The sequence below is a fragment of the Rutilus rutilus genome (assembly GCF_951802725.1).
Source record: "Rutilus rutilus genome assembly, chromosome: 2".
Taxonomy (NCBI): domain Eukaryota; kingdom Metazoa; phylum Chordata; class Actinopteri; order Cypriniformes; family Leuciscidae; genus Rutilus; species Rutilus rutilus.
The window spans coordinates 8,154,132-8,175,377 of record NC_140210.1 but is presented as its reverse complement, the minus strand read 5'-3'; the positions used below and the strand labels follow the sequence as shown (position 1 = coordinate 8,175,377).

Genomic DNA, 21,246 nt, shown 5'->3' with positions numbered 1-21,246 from the left:
CTCTTTAACACGTGGAAGCGACAGTGGATGGGACATGGTTTTGCAACATCGAGAGGGAAAATGAGTTGTTTACTGAGGCGTCGTGTGATTGAGAATTTTCCACAGTTTTGACGCGCCCATCATGCGCAGGGACTGTTAATGGCGCTCATTATCATTTGACTGTATTCATGTGTGTGATGTGGGGAGAGAGAGGGAGAGAGAGAGAGAGGGAGAGAGAGGGAGAGAGAGAGAGAGAGAGAGAGAGAGAGAGCGCGCGCGCGCCTCAATCCAACATCTACTTGATTCATGGAGTGTGCGTCTGAGAGCAATGGTCTGTAAAGTTGGGTGGAAATATGAACGAGCATAACCAAATGTTTTTCCTCAGATAAGAGATACAAATACAATCCGTCTGCGTTTACAGATAGAAAATCAGTTTATATACCCCTCTAAAACGTATATGTTTACGTTTAATTACAGGTGGCGAGGGAAGAGAATTGAGTTGAATTTGTCGCGGAGCGCGTGGGAGGCATTGGCCAGTACAGTCTCAATTCCGCGCTGAGATGTTAAGGAGCGTACACGCGCTCGACAGTTTGCCATGATGTCTCGAGTTCAGTCGATGGTGTCGCAGAGGAATCTATATCTGAAATAGATCTCATCCCTGCTTTCGACGTTTTAACGTCTGAATACGGCATGTTGCAGTTTTCTCCAAAAAGGATGCGATATTGACGGAATTCCCTCAGAGGAGACACGCGGACCTGTTCCTCTGCGGAAAGCGCTCGAGACCCTGAAATAAATAACACACATATTAGGGTGAACAATCCATGTGGTCGTTTTATGTCGACTAAAACACTGAACGTATTTTTTCTTCCCCTTTTTCTGGTGAACCTCTGCCAGGAATGGACACGGTAAACACAAGGGCACTGGTGGAATTACGCCGTTAAGAGCGCTGAACTTGACGGATTTGTTTATAAAGAAAAAAAGAGCAAGGTTATACGATGACGAGTGAGAACACGGTGTAATTCCTGACTGGTATTTTGGAAATGTATAACCAGGATATTCGGTAAGTTGTTCTCTTTTTACTTTCAATAAAACATCAAAGACCCTATTATTCACATATTAATATCCTTACCAAATGTGGGTTCGCTCTCTCATTCAAATGGGAGTCGTTGGATCCTGCCGTTGACAAAATTCGTCGGTTTATTTTCGTGATGGGAGAAATTATTTCAACCGCCTTGATGCGCAACACCTGCTGCGCGAGCGAGCGCCCTACATAGAGACAAACCCCGCGCGCGCGTGAGGGGAATACCACACCGGCCGTTATTTAAACACACCAGGTCTCACCTTTGCATCGCTGACTATACAGCTTAGAAGCTCACTGATGGGTATTCTTTAAAACACGCTTATGTGGTATTGGTAATGTGGTAATATAAGCATCTTTGAGGTTACTTGGTTCTGTGCGGGGGACCGTTACGCTTCCACGCAGATCAGTTTGCCCACGAGAGATAAGTTATTGAAATGCACTAAATAATGAGTTCTGTCCTGTTTGTTAACATAGTGTAAGGATTTTGGTTGACTTTCTTTCAGAACATTGAATACTTAAGCTCCTGTCAAGGTGGTTCGCCGAAGGTCTGAAAAAAAATGCGCCGAGAAACGCGCCTTCTCTGTGAGGAAATCTTCGTGGATAACATTCACAAGACACCGGTCAGTTTCACAGATGGCACATTTCAACCACGGCGAGTCTTCTTCACTGACACCTCGTGACACGCAAGGTAAGATACGTTTTAAATATTGAACGTTTAGTAATTGGTGTGAAGCGGCGGACAGGGAGATTCGACAGGGGGCGCCGTTGTTTCGTGGGTTCAGTCTAAATGGGGAATGAGGGACTTGCAGATTTGGGTGCAGTCACGTTGTCCAAGCACATTTTTGATGTTTTCCTCTTGCTTACAGGACCAGTCCTGAAATAGTCTTTCCTGCTTTGGAGGATATAAATTTAGGAGCTGAAATATATCAAAACCGCCCCCTCTCTACCCACACATGCATGTATAGAGACACTTATGCACATCTTGAAAAAATGACCTTAACTGAACACCCAGACATAAAGCAATGCATTCTTACATTTGCTATATTGAGACAACTCTTGTTACGCTTTAGGCTGGAAAAATAATTTACGCAAGTACTCAAACATAGACATGAGCACTTGACCAATGAAATGCCCTGTTGAACATTTTTTATGTGCTCTTTTGCTGGTAACAAACCTCAGGACTCAAGGGGGAAATGGAGTTATCTTCAAAATTTTAATTTAATTAAAAATGAAAGTTGCTATAAACATACTGACTTTAAACTTGCATGGCAGGATTCTCTTCAAACTGTTGCTTCGACATACCAGTAGTTGAGAGAGAAAACTAACATAAAACATAAAAGAGTAATGCCAGCGGTACCACAGTTTTCCACAAATTTCGTAAGGATGCATGGCTAGAAGTGTCTGTGTTCACATATTTAGGTAGAATATGTTTAGGCCTTAAACAGAAGAATATATGAGCATACGTGTTGGTCAGAGAAAGAGATAGATGGGGGAGGTGGACCTAGTGCAGGTGCTTATTTTGAGAATACTCATAACTGTTGACCCCTCCGCCTTTCCACACAGTCAAACTCAGAAATCCACCCACAACCTCCCCATTCGCCTGCGTAGAGAAGTGATCTCAGCGGTGATATTCTGCTAACTGAGGAGCCGATCTGCACTTCGCACTTTACGCTGTGGTTTTGAATTATGAAATATGGGCTGTGACAGTCCATCAAAACTGTGGTGGGTACTTCCAGGCATATACTCAAACTTCACTCGTACAAACACTCCTATTGGCAAGATGTTTTTGGCAGCGTTGCTTAAATTTTGATGCGTAAAAAGCCATGGGTCTGTTTTGTATGTCAGCGAAACAAACTGTCTTTATTTTGAACCTTGGCTGCTCTTCAGCTGTATCCTGCAAGCTTAGGGTGAAGGTGATGTCTAACGTGACTGAAAACATTACCATTTGTCCGACAAATCTGACAGTTGCACATGCAGAAGCAGTGAACGAGATGCAGATTGATGCACTACATTTGCAAACACTAAGTGCTACTCCGGGTTAGACTTAAGGGCATGGATGCTTTGCTGGGGATGAGGATGCCAATTACGGATGTTAGCGAGTATACAAAATGAGAAAGTTACAGGGACAACAGAGCACAGTTGCCAGCCTCTGGAATCTTTAATGCATCCATTGAGGCATGCACGACTTTTTGACTTTCACAAACTACCAGTGCAACCATCAAAAAAGCAATTAGGCAATTATGGGATTGGCACTAATTAGTATGCTTCACAATACAGCTAAATGTTTTAGCTGTCAGAAGCTAAAACCTCTTGCTATCTGCAATAAGTGTTTGCCAACAATTGAAAATGCATCAATAAATTATTAGTTTGTCAAGTGTTGCTAACTAGTCTTGCTTCATTTATTTAAAAATGACATTGTAGGAGGAATTATATAATACATTAGCCGATAACAGTCATCCACTTTTTTTCTATTCCTGCATTGATGTATTGATGTTGCGATAACATATAAGTAATAAATATCAGTATACTTAATTAATTGTGTTTGGTCATATACAGACACACACACACACGTAGGTGTGTGACATGATGTACAGTACACCATCTAAAATTACTTTAAATAGCATTTTGCACAGGGATTTTCCTTTTTATTATTATGCATGCTGGCTTATTACATAATTTTAATTAAAAGACTACATGGAATATTTATATTAAGTTTGTCACATTGAAGGTGATTAAATTGTAAAAATATAATTTAGTTATTAGAATTATATTTGTTTTATATAAATATGTCTTATATAAATATAAATTTAACTATAAGTTGAAAACCCTATTAAATCTCAACAACCCATATAAGCATTTGCTATATATTCAGTGTAACTTTTCAGGGTAAGACTTTTTCTGTTAAGCTGTGAATTTATGAGCTTCTGTATTAAGCTTTGTCCTTTGTCGAGGACTGGTGATATAAAATGGTAGTATTTGCCGAAGCTGATGGCAGCACATTCTTATCACATCATTCATTGCTGAGCACACCAAGCAAACTCCCCAAATTCAAGCTGTAGAGACTGTGGGGTTCATTTCATTTAATTGATTTTTGTCATTATGAGGATTGATTTTACATCACATGCCCTGGAACATGCAGTATATTAAGAGACAAACTGACACTATTTCATGGAGCTATATATATGTCCTGTTTATGTCAGTGTGCCAATGACATCCTCAAGCAGACTTAAATAAGAAACAGAAATGTTTGACTATTTTTATCATAAGATAATTCTCAACATCAGAGTACTTTTTCATCTGTGGCTGGTGGCTGCCCAGTAGTCAGTGAATGAAATGGAGGCATAAATGACTGATGACTGAACTCTAGGGATGAAGCAGGTGTATCCAGTGACATTTCTGAGAGTGAAAAGTTCAGAGTGAATTTGATCAATTTTGCTATCAAAGCATGTCTGATAGCAGACAGAGTATCTCTACCTTGGTAAAAGAGGCCAAATGAACAAATCTATATTTTTTAACTTTGAAGGATTAAAATCAGTCAGTCAGTCAGTCACTCTGACTGGTGGACTAGTGGTTTATTCTGTGTAACACAAAAGGAGATGTTTTGAACTGTTCACACTGCTGTTTTCCATTCAGTGAAAATGAAAAGGAATGGATGCAGATTGACTTACAACTGTGAGTATGTATGGACTTACCATTATGTTGTTTGGAATGGAGCTGCTATACAGGAATGCATCTCCTTTTGTGTTCCACAGAAAAATAAGTGGTATGGAATTCCTCCATTCTGAAGTTGACTTTTACTGTACATTAAATCTCCTGAGATTGAACCATCTTTGAACCGCTGACATCAGTGCACTTAAATGTAACCATGTGTAAGCTGTTCTTTACTCATGAAGTTATAATGCACTCCAGTTAGTGCATGGTGTCATCAATTATTACTGTAATTTAAGAGACCGCTACACTAGCCATCTGGAATCATTCAGGCATCAAATTTTGCCTAGAATCGTAATAAACTATTGAAGAGTCCTATCAATTAGACGGGCCATTTAAATGCAACCACGCTGACAGTACATCCGAGTTAATTGCTAATAACTGAGCGACTGTTCCGTTTAACTGTTTAGACTAATTGAAAAGTATTGACTTGAAATGATTGAGTAGTTGAACAGAGTACCACGCCTTCTTAACCTTTAAAAGCTTGTCTTCCGCTTTCCAGACCCCCTCACTGAATCATTGCTTGCAAAGTAATAGGCCGGATGTAATTTATGTCTGTGCGTTATCTGATTTTGGTCTAGTTTAGATCTAGTAACCCTGATGTGTTCTGATATCTGAGCATGTTTTGCTTCCTTCTAAAACTTCTCATCTTCACAGGGGCTGAAGCCAGGAATGATGGGAGCTGTAGTCTGGTTAATGGTCTTATGGGCTTTGCTGGGTTGGTCGCAGGCTGCAGAGAAGCCTCCATCCCTGAGTGTAGCTGTGATACTGGGCCAGACCCCCACCGTATCCGAATCAGCCCTGCGTCCGGCTCGTGGGATAGGTGCGCCTCTGGAAGTGACTGTACTCAGCGTCCAGGTGAACCAGACGGACCCAGGAAGCATGCTTACACACCTGTGTGAACTCATGTCCCGACAGAGACTGCACGGGCTGGTCTATGGAGACGGCACGGACCAGGAAGCAGTGGCACAAATGCTGGACTTTGTTTCCTCTCAGACTTCCATGCCCATACTGGGAATCCACGGCGGCTCTGCCATGACCATGGCCGAAAAGGTAAGCGTGCATTCCTCCCTGGCTGGCTGTATGCGCTTTATTTGTCATTTTTATTTTGCTTAGGCATTTACAGCAACCCACCGCAGAATATTTCATCATATCTGGCATCAATCAGGTGTTTTCCACCAAGGCCTAAACAGAAAGCTTCATTTCAAATATTCAATGCCATGTTTTGGACTGTCTAGCTGTGTGGCATTAAACGAGACACAATTCAGATACCTGGCAGATTTTCTTTATCATCATGCCATCTGCATCAGATATAGCCTGACGGATTGCCAGTCTTTCTGTCACTGTCCCTCTGTCTGTCTATTTGTTTCTGCAAAGTTGGCGATGAGCTGTGTTTATAGCAAAATCAATAGCAGTTGTGTGGGTGTGACAGAAACCTGTGGCCGGGTTAGTGACAGATCTGCCATAAAGAGTTTAGTGTTGAAGCTGAAAGAGTTTATGATTGCACATTGATTCACTGATTCTTTCATTTTTTACGTTAAACGTTGTTCATATTATTAAATAGATACATTTGACTATTAGGCTATTACTACATATTGTTCATCCACATAAACTGTAGGAACTTCTTGTAGGCGACCATGTCATCCCGTTGCATCATCTGGCTGAGTTCACTTCAAACTACCCCTCCAAAAAGTGATTTGATAATTTTAGATGAACGCACAGTCTCTTTTAACAGTGATGAAATAACCACAGAGTAAGTGGATTGTGGTATTCTGTCCTGGTTAGGAACGTTTCTCGCTTAAACCAGACAGTGTTTTGGATGTTTATTTGGATTTTTTAATTCTTCAGTTAATAGATACTTTTTAAGAGCTGCTTTATTTATTTTTTAAACACAGGGTTTTTCCTGCATTGCAAATGTTTTGGTGGCCGTCAAGATTAATATTTGTCCGCCAAAGATTTATTTGATAATTTAATGTGATGATATCTGCCGTTCTGCAGTACTGGCACCCGCTGATAGCCGCCTACTTTTAAAAAGCTCCCATGAGTGTTTGTGTAAGCTCTTTGTGAAGAGCGTCGAAGGTTTTTTTTCAGCATTGAGCAATGTAGCCAATCACAGACATCTCTGTTGAGCTCGTAAACGCAATGGTCAATCAGATGTTTTTAAGTTCGTCAAAATGATGGGGTTTTTGTTCACCATGAATTCTGGACAATCTTGAATCCTTTCATTTTAATGAACAAAGTATAAACACAATGTCAATAAGAGATTCATTACACAGCTTCATTGATTATAACGGGAGTTGCGCAAGAGTGCAGCTTTTTATACCTAGCGTTGTAATTGACAGCTTCAATGATTATAATGGCAACTTAATGGTGATCTTTGTTCGCTTTCTGCATATAATATATTTTTCATGCTGCTAATTATACATGGCAAAGTTTCTGGATTGACAACCGTATGATAGACCGTGAAAGCCATAGCATTGTACGGAACAAAACAATCTGATACTATATGTCAAATGATCTGTGCATTAAGACTTGGAGTGTTAGAAAAAGTGGTAGTTCTATTTAGGGTGACCACCATCAAGCAAACCAAATGTGGGACGATTATAAGTTTGTGTGGTACAATGTGGGACATTTTACCAACACTAAAACATAAACCACCCCTGTGTTTCTGCACCCTTAAGACTGATTATCTTTAAAGATGGACTTTTTTGTTAGTTTTTTTTATTATTATATAATGTCTAACTTAATAAAAACATTTGAATTCTGCTTTTCAGCCGATAAAAATTATTTGTTCTTTTAGTCCCTTCCAGAAAACACCATTAGCCTACATCACAATGCAACATAACGTGTCTTTATTTGACATGTCATTTACAAAATAAACAATGAACAAATAAAATATAAAACAACATGAAATTAGATCATTGACAGTCTTATATATTAAGAATATATTAAACCAAAAACTTTGGTTTGTGAATTAAAACAACCACAGCAGGCAACAAGTTGATAAATTCTGTTAAATGAAATAGTTTAATTTAATTAATTATTAATGATTTAGTTATTTAACAATTAAGTTCATTTTAATTGACCGAATTATCCATTTGTTTTCTGACAGGAAACGCATGGAACGAATCACCGGTCCACATTTTGATTGACAGCTGTCACAACCTACTAGTGACCGTGTTTACTCCTTTCTTTTCAACCATTGGATAGGATTTAAAAAAAGGCTATTGTGTTTGTACTTCTGACGAAGCGCTGTTAAATATAGGTGAAAAACTACACCGCAAAAAGAATAAATAAAATGCTTTCTTAAAAAGGCAAAAGAACGCATGCACGTTTTCTTAATATGAGTATTAAAAACCAATAGACCGATGAAAATGCGGGACATATTCTCAATATGCGACGTGCGGGACAAGGGGTGAAAATGCTGTGCGGTACAATGCAAAGCGGGACGGGGTGGTCACCCTAGTTCTATTATTTTGCACTATGAAATTTGTTACTTTTTTGTTCACTATTCAAATCAGTCACTCTAATTTTTTTTATTTATTTTACATTTAAATCTGTCCTGGCAGTGATTATTTTTAATTCACAAATAGGATGAGATAAATGAATATTACAAACTTTTTTTTTTTTTTTGATTTATTGTCGGTGATGAGCTTGGGTACATGGGTAGGGTACTTTTTACTGTGAGTGTGGATGATCATGTTTATCCGCCGCCACCGAAGACCATTTTTGACCCAGGAGGAAAAACCCTGGAACAGTACTCTCTTATTGTGTGTATGACGAGTTGTTTGTGATAGCAAGTATATATTGAAAGGTGTTTAGAATTCATAAGGTTCCGATTTTTCATTATCTAATTTCCTCTGAGCGACATCCTCCAACTTCGCTTTGACACATTAGGCCCCGGTTCTGCTGTAGAGTTTGGAGGGTAATAATTGAAGAGACTCTTCAGGAGGGAAGCGCTGCATAGGGAGTCAAATGCTGGGACTGATGTGAATGAAACTCAAACATTAAGAGGCCCCCTGCTTGCTGTTCCCACAACGCTTCTTCATCCCTTCTTTAAATCATCTCCCAGAGTTCCTTTTGATACTCAGGCATTGCTGTATTGGCTGTGCAATAACATGTCAAACACAGTGCATTTCCAAGTCTGAAATAAACAGAAATATAAAGACACATTTACCACCAGATATCACAATATCACAACTACTATCAGATCCTTTTTACAGTTATAATGTGTGTATTAATCAGGAATTAAGTGAAATTTCTTTGATGAATAGAAAAAAAAACCTATATTTTCTTTTAATCAGAAATCTTTTGTAACTTTTCATGAGTTTAATGCATCTTTGCTGAATAAAAGTATTAATTTCTTTGAAATAACTAGCTATATTACTATACTTTTGAATGGTAGTGTATAGTGGCACAACAAAGCATGTATGAATTTCCTCGCATTCAGTATCAAAATATCAAGCCAAATGGTATTTGTGAACAAATACAGTAAGCCTTTCCTCAGCATTTATATCTCAGTTATTTATATAATATCCTCTGACCATTACATCAAGGTCAGCTTGTGAAGTTTCTGGTCTTTCTGATCAGACTGAACAGAATGAAACCGCTTCAGTGTCAGTTTAGGGTAAATGTGTTAACTGTGTTAAATGTTATCCTGTTAGATATAATTGAAATAGGCTACTGTATAGCACATTAATGTTTTGCATCCTAAATTGTAACTTTTGCATGCATGATGCTATTCACATAGTTTCTACATATAATGTTTGACTTGTCAAGAGTAATTCTTTTCTCAAATCGTACTTAATGGTGAAAATTAGGTAAAGATTATAATGTTACTATACTGTCGGGAGTATTGTGAAAGTGGATTTTGTGAACTCTTGCTGCATAAACATTTACGTAGGCTAAATTATGTACATTAACTATGATAAGCACTATTTATCAGTAGACCCATCACACCGATTATTAGCTGATCTCTAACTGCAGCAGCTAATATTACCCTGTTATGTGGTATACACAATTCTGTTGGTTCTCATGAATATGTATATGTATATGTATATTGATTATAAATGTAGGCCTATATATTTGAAGTATTGTTAAAAGGGATTTTTCACCCCTAAATGAAGATTGTTTACATCATTTACTTGGACTTGGATGTTTTTACAAACCTGTATGAATATTGCTTCTGCAGAACACAAAATATATTCTGAAGAATGTTGGTAACCAAACAGGTTTGGTGATCATTAAATTTGCATTGTGTAGACATAAATAACACTGAAACATTTGTAAAAACACATTTTTATATTCCACAGAAGAAAGAAAGTGATTCATTTTGGATACATGAGGGTGAGTAAATGATGACATTCACCCGGATTAGTTATTCAAACTTAGCCTTTATTTTCTCACCCTCATAACTTGTATGCTGTTTTTCCCCCCATGAAACACAAAAGGAGCGATTTAAACAAGTAGGAGTTGGACAGGACCACATAAGTGGCCATAAGAAGTTGGACAGGGGCCAAGTAGATTGTCTACATGTAGATTGTCTACAAACCGAAAGGTTGGTGGTTCAATCCCCGGTTCCACCTGACCAAGTGTTGAGGTGTCCATGAGCAAGACACCTAACCCCAGCTGCGCCCGACGAGCTGGATGGCGCCTTGCATGGCTGACACCGCTGTCGGTGTGTGAATGGGTGAATGTGAGGCTATGTAAAGCGCTTTGGTGGCCATAGGTCTGTGAAAGCGCTATATAAATGCAGTCCATTTACCATTTACATAAAGATTATTCAAAATGTATTCTTCAGTGATCCATAGACAAAAAATGACAGATTGTAGGTTGGGAATGTCTTAAATTTTTGAAAATGCCAGAATTTTCGGGTGAACTATCCCTTTAAAATGTTTCAGAATGGCCTTTATCTCTCTATAGTATTATACATCCTTTCTCTCTTGTACCTCTGTGTCTCTTGGGCTGCTTTGATCAAGTTCAACTGCTTGTCTTTTTTTGCGTTGCACTCATGGGGGTGCGTAAGTGTGTTTTGAGAGCATGTATGGGAGGGTCCTGGAGGATGCTTCGCTCCGCTGAAAACCCAGGTTTTCCTTCTCACGTTATTAAAAATGAAGGCGCGGGGACGCATCTTTTTAACCATGTTTCCGCCTTCCATGTGGGAAGTAAAGGGCAGGGAGCACTAACGCACACTGTGGGGGCAGGACTGAATATTCGATGAGCTGCTTTATGTGGTTCGCATGTTCAGTTTCTGGAATGAGGTCTGGGCTTATGCGTTTAGGGTCTATATGGTGTGCTTGAGAGGAAGAAAGAAAACAGAAGCAAAAGAAGGAAAGAGAGCCAGGGCTGAAGAGTTAAACACTAAAGCTGTTTTCTGCCCCATTGACGCTGTTTTTATCCCATGTATATTAGAGAGGTGCATTATGGGAGAAGAGAACAAAATAGAGGGGCTGGCATATATTAAATATGTAACATACACTTACGGGCGGACGTGCACACATGCAGGGTCCTTTTCTTTTTCACTTATCCGTCTCCCACACACCCTCAAATTTTCTTGTTTTTCGTTTAACAATAGACTGAGGTCGCACTGGCACATTAGATCATATGATGTCATCAGCTGTGCCAAATAAGTGCCTATAAAAAAAACACAGTAACACACAGAAAACCCACTTGAAGGGTGAAAGCCAACTCATCCCCCAACAAGCTTATAAGACACTTTGCTGATGTCACCGTGACATTAGTTTGATGATGTCAGCTACAATAAAACTCGCTGCACTGGCTCAGATCATTACTCCAGTCAGTGTCATAAGATCCTTCAGAAATCGTTCTAATATGCTGATTTGGTGCTTATGAAATATTTCTTAGTATTGTCAATGTTGAAAACAGTTATTGCTTAATATTTTTGTGAAAACGATGATGCTTTTCCCCCCTCCATGATTATTTGATGAATAAAATGTTAAAGATACAACATTTACAGTATTTGAAATATGGTTTTTGGTAGTAATGTATTTTCTCTCACTGGTTTGATCAATATAATGCATCCTTGCTGAATTAAATGTTTCGTATCAGTAAAAAAAAAAAAATCTTACAGACCCCAAACTTTTAAATGGTAGTGTATCTGTTACTAAAATATTTATAGCACGAAAATAAAGTTTGGATGTTTACACGTCAAATAGTTGTCAGTCTTTATTTAGCTTAGAACGAACAGCATTCTGTGTCATTTTAAAATACTCACCCAGCTCTTGTTTACACTTTACCTGTGCTCCTGTGCTCCCAAATGCCCCCAAGGAGGGATCACAACTGCTTAAGTGAAAGTCCTGTAAACGCCAAAATAAACTTGTTCTTCGTTATTTTCTGTGATGTATTGCTGCGTTTCAGGCAGACACCACAATAAAGTCACATTGGCGAACCTACACTGGAATCTAATTTAAGATGCTTTAAAAGACTCCGGAATGGGACACAGTGGACAAACGATCTGCCATCGCTCAATACTCTGATAAATCCTGCTCTCTCCCAACAGGCCCGCCTTAATGGCCACCTTGTTATTATGGGCTGTACCAAAAGTGACTCCCAGCAGTTCTTAGATGCTGTTATAGATGCACTTTTCTTACAAAGATTTGAAATGATATATTAATTTACAGTCGTTTAGTGTCAATAGGACACTGGATAATCGACTTGAAGTTGGGCGACTGGAAAGCTCCCATACTATATGTGGCGCTTTGAACTATAGAATCAGACGGAGCTTTACAGGTCTTTTCTTAGAAGATAAAGCTTTCAGACCTTTGTCAAGTTTCAGTCTGTCCCTTCTTTTAATCTCTGCAATCCCACTATATGTGAACGTTCCTTTCCCCCATCTCTCTCTTTCTTTCTTGTTCTATGTTCTTTTCTTTCTCTATCTTTCTTCCTTCAGGGTTTATCAGAAGAGAGGGTCTACACAAAGAATCCCTCTCCCTGGCAGACCACCAACATGTCTCTCTCGTCCTCAGTTATTTTCTTTCTTCCTATTCCTCTCGCCGCTTCTTTCCCCCGGGTTGTAAGGGACAATCGGCTAACATGGAGATTGGTGGCTGTGCTCAGGACCGAATGAGGTCATTTTCCCTCTTAGTGCTGCCTTCACTGGAAATGACAGTCTATTTGGGAGAAGAACGGGTGAAACAACTTGAAAAACCTTTGAAAGCAGCTTTTAAGGGGTCTAAGTTTAGACTCCCTGTTCCGCAGACTTCTGCGTTTTGTGCGACACTAACTTTATGAATATTGTATAGTGAAGTAGACACACAGGCTAAATCATTTTGAGTGAAACAGTAACCTCATAATTCCTTCTGTTGTGTTTTTTTTTTTCAGATGTGTCTAAGGCCATAGGCTTTTTTTTGTGTGTGTGAGTGTGAGAGACTGACTTATAAAGACAGACAATGAATGTTTGGGAGATTATGCTAATATGTTGAATCTTTTATGTGCATCAGCTTAAGTTGCCTTTGAAAACATTAAGTCACTGCTATATACAGGACCGCTCAAAATTTTGGGGTCAGTACGTTTTTTCTTTTCTTTTTTCTTGAGAGAAAATAAGAAATAGAAAGATTTCTATTTCAAATAAATCTTAAAATGTCCACAAATATATTAAAATAAATCAGCATCTAGAAGGATTTCTGAATTGTTGAACTGTTTTCTATGAAAAGTAAAAAAATTTGTACAAATATTTCACAATGTTACTGTTTATACTGTATTTTTGAACAAATAAATGCAGCCTTGGTGAGCATTGGATGGATGGATGGATGGATGGATGGATGGATAGATAGATAGAGCTGCACGATACTGGGAAAATATGCGATATGCGATGTTGTTGAGTATTGCGATAACGATATTTCTTGCGATATAACATTTCCCTAGAGAAATGCTATTTTATAAAAAAAAAATTAATCATTTATATATGTAATGATCATACTAAAATAAACAGCTAAGTTAGGCTAATAGATATTCTTCTGATCTTCAGAAGAATATCTCAGTTTTTTCATAAGGAGTTAACGTTACACATGCTACACTTTGATTAATGGTTGTCTCTGAGACTTTGTTATTGTTATTTGGCATTTCGTTAGCAGTTTTGGTAGATTTGGGCTTACACTTGAAGTTTTCATATAGCTCCCTGAGGTTGCGTTCCAGATGACCGTCACTTATGTTCACATATCGCGTTTTTTGCATGTGCAAATTCGTTATTTCAAATGCAGGCCCGCGGTAAGCGCGCTCAAAATGGAAGCACATTTTTCCGCCTATGCCGCGACGGGATGAGAACATCTCAACTTTTTAGAATTTCGCAAGCTCACGCAGGTCATTGATGCATAGCAACGACAGGCGCAAGCGCTTGTGGAAAGGAGGAGATAGTGGCGCGGCCGCGCTTTCCATGCGGTTTTAGACGTGATATGTGAACGGCCCCTTACACAGTACCTGCATTTATGACACGTCTTCTATATTGAAGCCAAAATATTGCCATATTTCAGACGTACAGTTCTTTTTAGGCACAGGTTCTTTGCTGTTGTCATTTTCTTCGCTTGCCTCTACTCCCGCCATTAGTTTTTATTTTCCACTCTCTGCTCTGAGCCACTAGGTTCTCCTTTGGGCCCGATCTAGCCAATAGCATAATAGCACCTACTGTGGAGGCGGGTATAAAGATAGTAAGGCCCCATTTGATTGGTCGAATTTGGATAAACAACCTATGCATGCATGCATCACACAAATGCTTGGCACATAAAATAAATGCAATTTATCGCACCTCTCTGCGATACAGATATCGCATATACTATTATCGCGATAATTTGCTATTATCATGATATATTGTGCAGCCCTAATAGATAGATCGTTTTTTTTCAAGCAGAAAACTAGAGTTATAGATGTTTTTGCAAGCAGAACATTATTGTGATAAATCAGTCAAAGCCATTGTTGGAATTGGTATAGCATATTTGCATCATTAAACACGTCTGAACATTCGTGTTTACAATAGCACTGTTTTACTTGTGCACAGATGACTGCAACACTGCAACAGCATCGGTACAATTCACAAGTTGGTTTCAAACTCACACTCGATGTGTCAGCATGCACCAGGGCATGGCTTAATGTGCCTTAATGCTTGGTATTTGTCATTGAAATTACATAAATACTTATCCAGAGACTGTGTCTGTTGTCTGAGACTGTTGTTTCAGGTGCTATTTCATAGAACAGCAGCAACTTTAGAGAATTTCCATGTTTGGTCATAATGGTCCAGCAGTCATCGCATGATCAAAGACTGCCTGGCGTAGGATTAGATGTAGAAATGTGTAGCTGTTCAAAGCGCTGGGCCACAGTAGCTGTGTGTGGGACTGATCACCCCTTATGATTCACTTCCATACTCTGTCTGTTCAGGCAGGATTGCGTTTCTCACTTTTCTGTTACCAAACTGTATGTCAGTACATTTACATTCTTTTTTTAAAATCAGGTTGAGAAACAGTGGTGAGATTCTGTACTCTTGAAAATAAAGGTTCCTGTTAAATCCATGTACAGTTTCCCCATAGTAAAGAAATATCGCAAATGAGACCTCTTTAATATCTCAATTGTTACTCCTAGACATCTTTGAGATTAAATGAAAAGTAGGTGAAGATTGCTTAAGTCTCATTCTTAGATTTTCCTTCCTGTGAAAAAGACCCCAGTAATCTCACATGTACCACCTCAAGAGTTTCAGATGAGATCTCAGTGCCTCAGTCTGATTTCAGTATGTATTCAAACAGTCTTTCTCAAAATGTCTCATCAAGAACTGCAAAATTACCAAATTAAGCTCTGTACTTTTCCTGGATGTCAACAATTAGACGCATTTCCACTGTCAGGCCAGGGCTAACAACGTGCCGGACGGGCCCAATAGACCAACATCAAGCTTCGTTTCCACTGTCATGCCAGTAGCCCCGCAGCGCTACCCTAAATCCTACCCTTAACATGCCTCTATATAACAATGTCTCACAATCTCACCATTTCACCAGCATTGGGCTAGCTGAGTGAAAACTAGCTAGACCGCAAAATGAGCATGACAGAAGCAAACGTTTCAACTTTGCTTAAAGACTTAAGACTCCAGCATCGATATTTGACCAATGATTTACAATAAGAAAAAATTACAGTGACAGTAATTTATTAATTTGTGTAAGGAGTGCACATAAATAATTCTGAATCAAACTGGTATTTATCATTAGCATAAAAAAACACACACTTATTCAGTCGCGCCTGCTTCCATTTATTTGTAATCATAGCAATGCACAAAAATAACTCCATTAAGGTTAAGTCCAAAGGCTTTCACATATATAAATATATTGATAAAATACCATATGTTTGTCACATTTCTTTGGAAAGAATGATAGTTTCTATTCATTTTTCACTAAACTATACGATCAGAGGAGGTTTGAGCGGTCTCTCCTGTATCACTATACTGTTATCCTTTCAGCCAGAGCAACAGAGGAACTCACAGGCAGAAAACAGGAGTTTTATGAGCAACTGGAGTATATATAATTTATGACCATATGCGGATGCTTTAGTCTGGTATCAACAAAGGCACAGGGAAGAGACAGATGAAACACAAAATTAAATAAATACCCGATTATAATCGCATATGATTTGTTTACTTTCTTCAAGCTGTCTCTGGTATTTTCTATAATCATAAGTGTATTTATTATCGCAATTGTTTGCATAAGTAGCCTTTAGCATCGCATATAAATATATTTCTGCCTCATGCGGTGAACAGACTCCCCGTCAGATCTCGTAAGAAGTTATTTCTAACACTCGCTGGTGTCTGAAAGGGAGTTTTGAGCTGAAAATTGTTAGCTGGTACCCTGATGTGAAAACAGCATGGCAGATGAGCAGTGCTGTTGACCCTCTCCTGACTCAGATTAACTCTGCCTTTGTTCATGACCACTTTTCAAGCCTTAGTTGGCCCACTTTGGACCAAGGAATTTGTCGGGCCAAAAACCGCTGGCCGTTGGCCTTGAGGAAGCCCCCGAAGTGACAAGTGGAAACACGGCTGGCCCTGGCATACACACTTACAATAAAAAGTACCCTGCCCATGTGAACGGCAAGCCCAGTACTGACAATAAATCCTAAATAAATGCAAAGAAACAGTTTGTAATAACGCATCCAATTTATTCATGAAATAAAAAATAAAAACTGTCAGGACAGATCATGAAACAAAATGCTTTGAACTATTTTATATGTAAAAATCTGAGGTGACATTTAAAAAGTTAGTAGGCTAATTAAATGAAAAACAAAGTAACACATTACAAAAAAAAAGTGGCAGGTCTATGCGCCTGCACTCCAAGACACATTTGACATACAGTATCAGATTTTGTTCCATCCATTGCTATGGTTAACCCTGTCAATTGGATTCAATTGCTCATTTAAATACGGTTGTCAATTCAGAAACTTTGCAGTGTGTTGTTAGCAGCATGAAAATATGTATTATATATGGAGAGCGAGCAAAGATCGCTGCCATCATAATCACTGAAGCTGTCAATTACAATTAAAGTTCAATGCGAGGTATACACAAAGCTGCACTTGCGAAAACTCCCGTTATAATCAGTGAAGCTGTGCAACGAATCTCTTATTGACATTGTGTGTATACTTTGTTGATTATAATGAAATGATTCGAGATTGTGCAGAATTTACGCTGTACAAAAACCCTGCCGTTTTGAGCGGATTCTGACTAACTTAAACACATCTGATTGGCCATTGCGTTCACGAGCTAAACAGAGATGTCTGTGTATGGCTACATTGCTCAAATGTGCAAAAACATTGTAAAAAATAAACCTTTGACGCTCTTCACAGAGCACTTACACACTCAAGGGAGCGCTTTAAAGCAGGTGGCAATCAGCGGGTATAGGTGCTGCAGAACGGCGGGATTCATTTTCAATGTAGTAAAAACCCTGAGAATTCCATAAAGTCTCTCAAGCTTTGAAAAAGGAACGTCTGAGGAATGTTTTCGTTGGATCAAAAACCAATAATAAAGAATCATAAAGCCTCAAGTGCCCCCTATAAAGTGGAAAATGATTCTTGATAAGTGGGTTCTTCACTTAATCTAAGAATCATTGAACAACCTTTTTTTGAAGAATCTATCTGAAAGACCCCGCACCTTACAACCTTCCTCCATTGTGCCCTTGAGCAAGGCACTTGAGTCCCATCTGCTCGAGGCAGGCTGCAGTTTGGCTGACCTTGTGCCTCATCCCCGTCCTCAGTCTGTGTGCGCATGTGTGTCTGCCAGAGATTTGCCAAAGAGAACATTTCGTGCATAATACTTTTATGAAGCGTCATCGTCCTTTGCCTCATCTTCTTATCAAGTGTTTGCTCAGTGCATGTTCAACAGGAGTGTTTTTCACTATTAATTAACCAACAGTGTGCTGCGGTGTGCTACTGTCAACAAGTTTTAAATGATGATTATGTAATCAGTATTAGTTCATTACGTGCCTGATCTGTAGCACATCAAAAGATACATACATAAATACATACACAAACACCTTGGCAGCAACATGTTTGTCCACATGTTAATTGCACAGTTGTTGCTCTACACGTATAGCCTAGATGCTATAGATGGATTTTAGTGCATAATAGGTTGTTAATCGATTAAAGATTTTAATTAAAATAATGACTAATGTCAATAACTAATCAAATTGATTGTGTATATCAATATTTGCTGAGAAAAGCCCAGAAAATTAAGATAATTCAAAGAAGTTACATTAATGTGGCCAGCGAAAGCATTGAATAGACTTGATTAAAAGTGGCTTTATTTGTTTTATTTGCATAAAATTGAACATTATTTATTTATTATCAGGGGTAATTGCATTTTTATCACGTTTTTTTAATTAATCAAACTAAATAGAATTAAAATTGGTCTTATGTAACTTAAATAAACAGATTTAGTTAAGAGTCTCTCTAGCTACAGGACTTATTTATTTATTTTGTCCATTGGAGTGTCCTCTAAATGCCTTTAGGAGTACAAGGGGAAAAGAGAGAGTAAGCGAGAGAGAGATGCAGTTCTCCCACAATGCCTCAGGCAGAAATCTGGTTTTTATTGACAAGTGGACATTTCACCAACTTGCTTCAAAAGGTAAAATGTTCTTTTGAATTTACGAAGAAGGTCAAATGACATTCTCAGTCCAGCTGCATTATGTACTAGAGTCCTTTGAGAAGGATAAAGAAAACGTATTACATTTGCAGAAGGAATACAGATGATATATCTGCCACTGAACAGTGAGAGGATTGCATGTCTATATTCCCACAGCAGCATAATGTGGTTTGTTAGTCCTATTTGAATTATGTTTAATACACAATTCAGAGAAAACTATTGTGTAACCAAAGTTACTTACTTTTCAGTAGTCACAGCAACATTTGTGAGAAAGTTCAGTTGATAAAATGCTGTATGAACCACAGTAAGCTAGTCATTGACATGCATATGACATTAGCATGCACTTCGTGGTTTATTCTTTGCTGTCAATCACTGACATTAGGGCTGTCAGCATCTCTCCGGTTATGAAAAATGGCAGATAATGGGGTATTGTGTTTGAGAGTGAGATAAAACTGTTAGGTGGTGGGAATATGGTGAAGAAAAAAAGCTGAACTGCAAAAAAAAAAAAAAGAATAGATTTTTACACACATCTGAAAGAATGAAAACACCGGGAGTTGCCTGAAATGCCAAACTGTTTGGAATACAAATTATTCTTAAAGATGCCATAAAAGGTCTCATTTCTTACTTCTGTGTACTGTCACCGTGGTTACAGGTTTACGCAAGGCTGTTGCAAGCTAGAAAAGGGGATTGACTGCAAACATACGATCAGTGTATGATCCGCTTCAGTTTGTCGTTATATTATTTACAGGCCAGTCTGAGAGTCATCTCTTTAGGTGAATTCCACACTTGAGTTCCATTTTAGTTATCCTCAAAAAATATATATTTTTAAAGAATAAAATTATTCATAATACTAAGAAGAAATGTAATATTCAAAAAGGTTTATACAATGTAACACTACCGTTTTTACGTTTTCGAAAGTTGTCTCTTCAGGCCCTAATATACTTCAAGCAAAATCGACAAACAAACTGATGTGACGTCATTTCAAAGATTCAACGGAGTTTGTTTTGGGAGTTTGAAACAGCTTGCCAAAGCGAACTTTCCAGAAAAGTTTGCTCCAGCTGCTAAACACCTTCGTACCACCATTGGTCTGTGGCGATTACGTAATAGGTTGGTGTGCGCGGAGTCTCCGCCGCCTTTTACGTGAAAATCTTTTCTGGTTCATTAATTGAAGCATGAAAATGCTTGCTGTTTTCTCAGTTTTGTTGTGTGTTTATTTTGTTATTGAGAGGAAAGGAAATGTGCGCAGCACATATTTACATATTCATCTAAACTTTGCTCTCAGCAGAGTGGGCGTCGTCGGATGTTCGATATCACTGGGCACATATTTTGAACTTCGTTTTACCCCTAAATGAGTTCTCAGTGAGTATATTGTGGCCTCACCAAGGCTGCATTCATTTGATCAAAAATAAAAAATAAACATTAATATTGTGGAATAGAATGACAATTTAAACTGTTTTCTGTTTGAATATATTTAAATTGTCATTTATTCCTGTGATGTTAAAGCTGAATTTCATCAGTGTCACATGATCCTTCAAAAATAATATGCTTCTAATATGCAGATTTGTTGCTGAAGAAAGATTTCTTATTCTAATATTTTTGTGGAAACCATGATACTTTTTTTCCAGGTTTATTTGAATAGAGCAACATTAATTTGAAACCACAATTTGAAAATTAATTTGAAACCACAAAAAAGTATTTTCTGTCACTTTTGATCAAATTAATGCATCCTTGCTTAATGCAAGTAATTAATTATTTAAAAAAAAGATTTTTTTTTGGAGACTTTATGACTCTAGACTTTTTAATGGTTTCTACATTTGGACGCTGCATTGAAATTCGATATGGTTAAGCCTGTCTAGTTTCCTTTTTAGTATACTTCTCATTAATGGTTCAACGGATCGCAAAATTCACGGTTCGGATCATATATATTTTATTTTTTCGCAAGAAAAATAAATAAATCATTTTGGGGTGTGTGTGTAGCCATGAAAACTAAAAAGATCTCATGCAGACACGACAGGAACTAAACTAAACAGAACATGACCGTGACTATGTGTTCACTTTATAAATTAAACAAATGAATCTTTGTTAAAGCTGTGTTTTGTTGTTTGAGTAACATTAAGCAGCAGGTATTTATAGGCTGCTGTCACTTTAAGACCTAATGCATGGGTCAAATATAACGATACACATCCTATTTCTTTCACCATTGTTTACGTTCACTTAAAGGAGTCATAATCTAGTATTACATTGGATACCTACTGCTGTATTATAGTCTTTCAGGCCCTTCTAAAAAATAAACACAGACCTACTTTTACCCTTATTTCTGAAGGCATTATTGTCTCGCGAGATCAATGCGATGTTTTGGCTG

General features: G+C 38.2%; 1 protein-coding gene across 1 annotated transcript in view; it reads left to right on the top strand.

Moving 5' to 3' along the window:
• The first annotated feature begins 264 nt into the window (after positions 1 to 264).
• The window catches only part of grin2ab (glutamate receptor, ionotropic, N-methyl D-aspartate 2A, b), a 101,356-nt gene continuing 80,374 nt past the window's right edge, over positions 265 to 21,246 (top strand). The window contains exons 1-3 of the mRNA XM_084403010.1: positions 265 to 1,039; positions 1,564 to 1,748; positions 5,426 to 5,821. Coding sequence (XP_084259136.1) covers positions 5,441 to 5,821 — 381 coding nt within the window. The 5' untranslated portion in view covers positions 265 to 1,039; positions 1,564 to 1,748; positions 5,426 to 5,440. The remainder of the gene's footprint in view (positions 1,040 to 1,563; positions 1,749 to 5,425; positions 5,822 to 21,246) is intronic.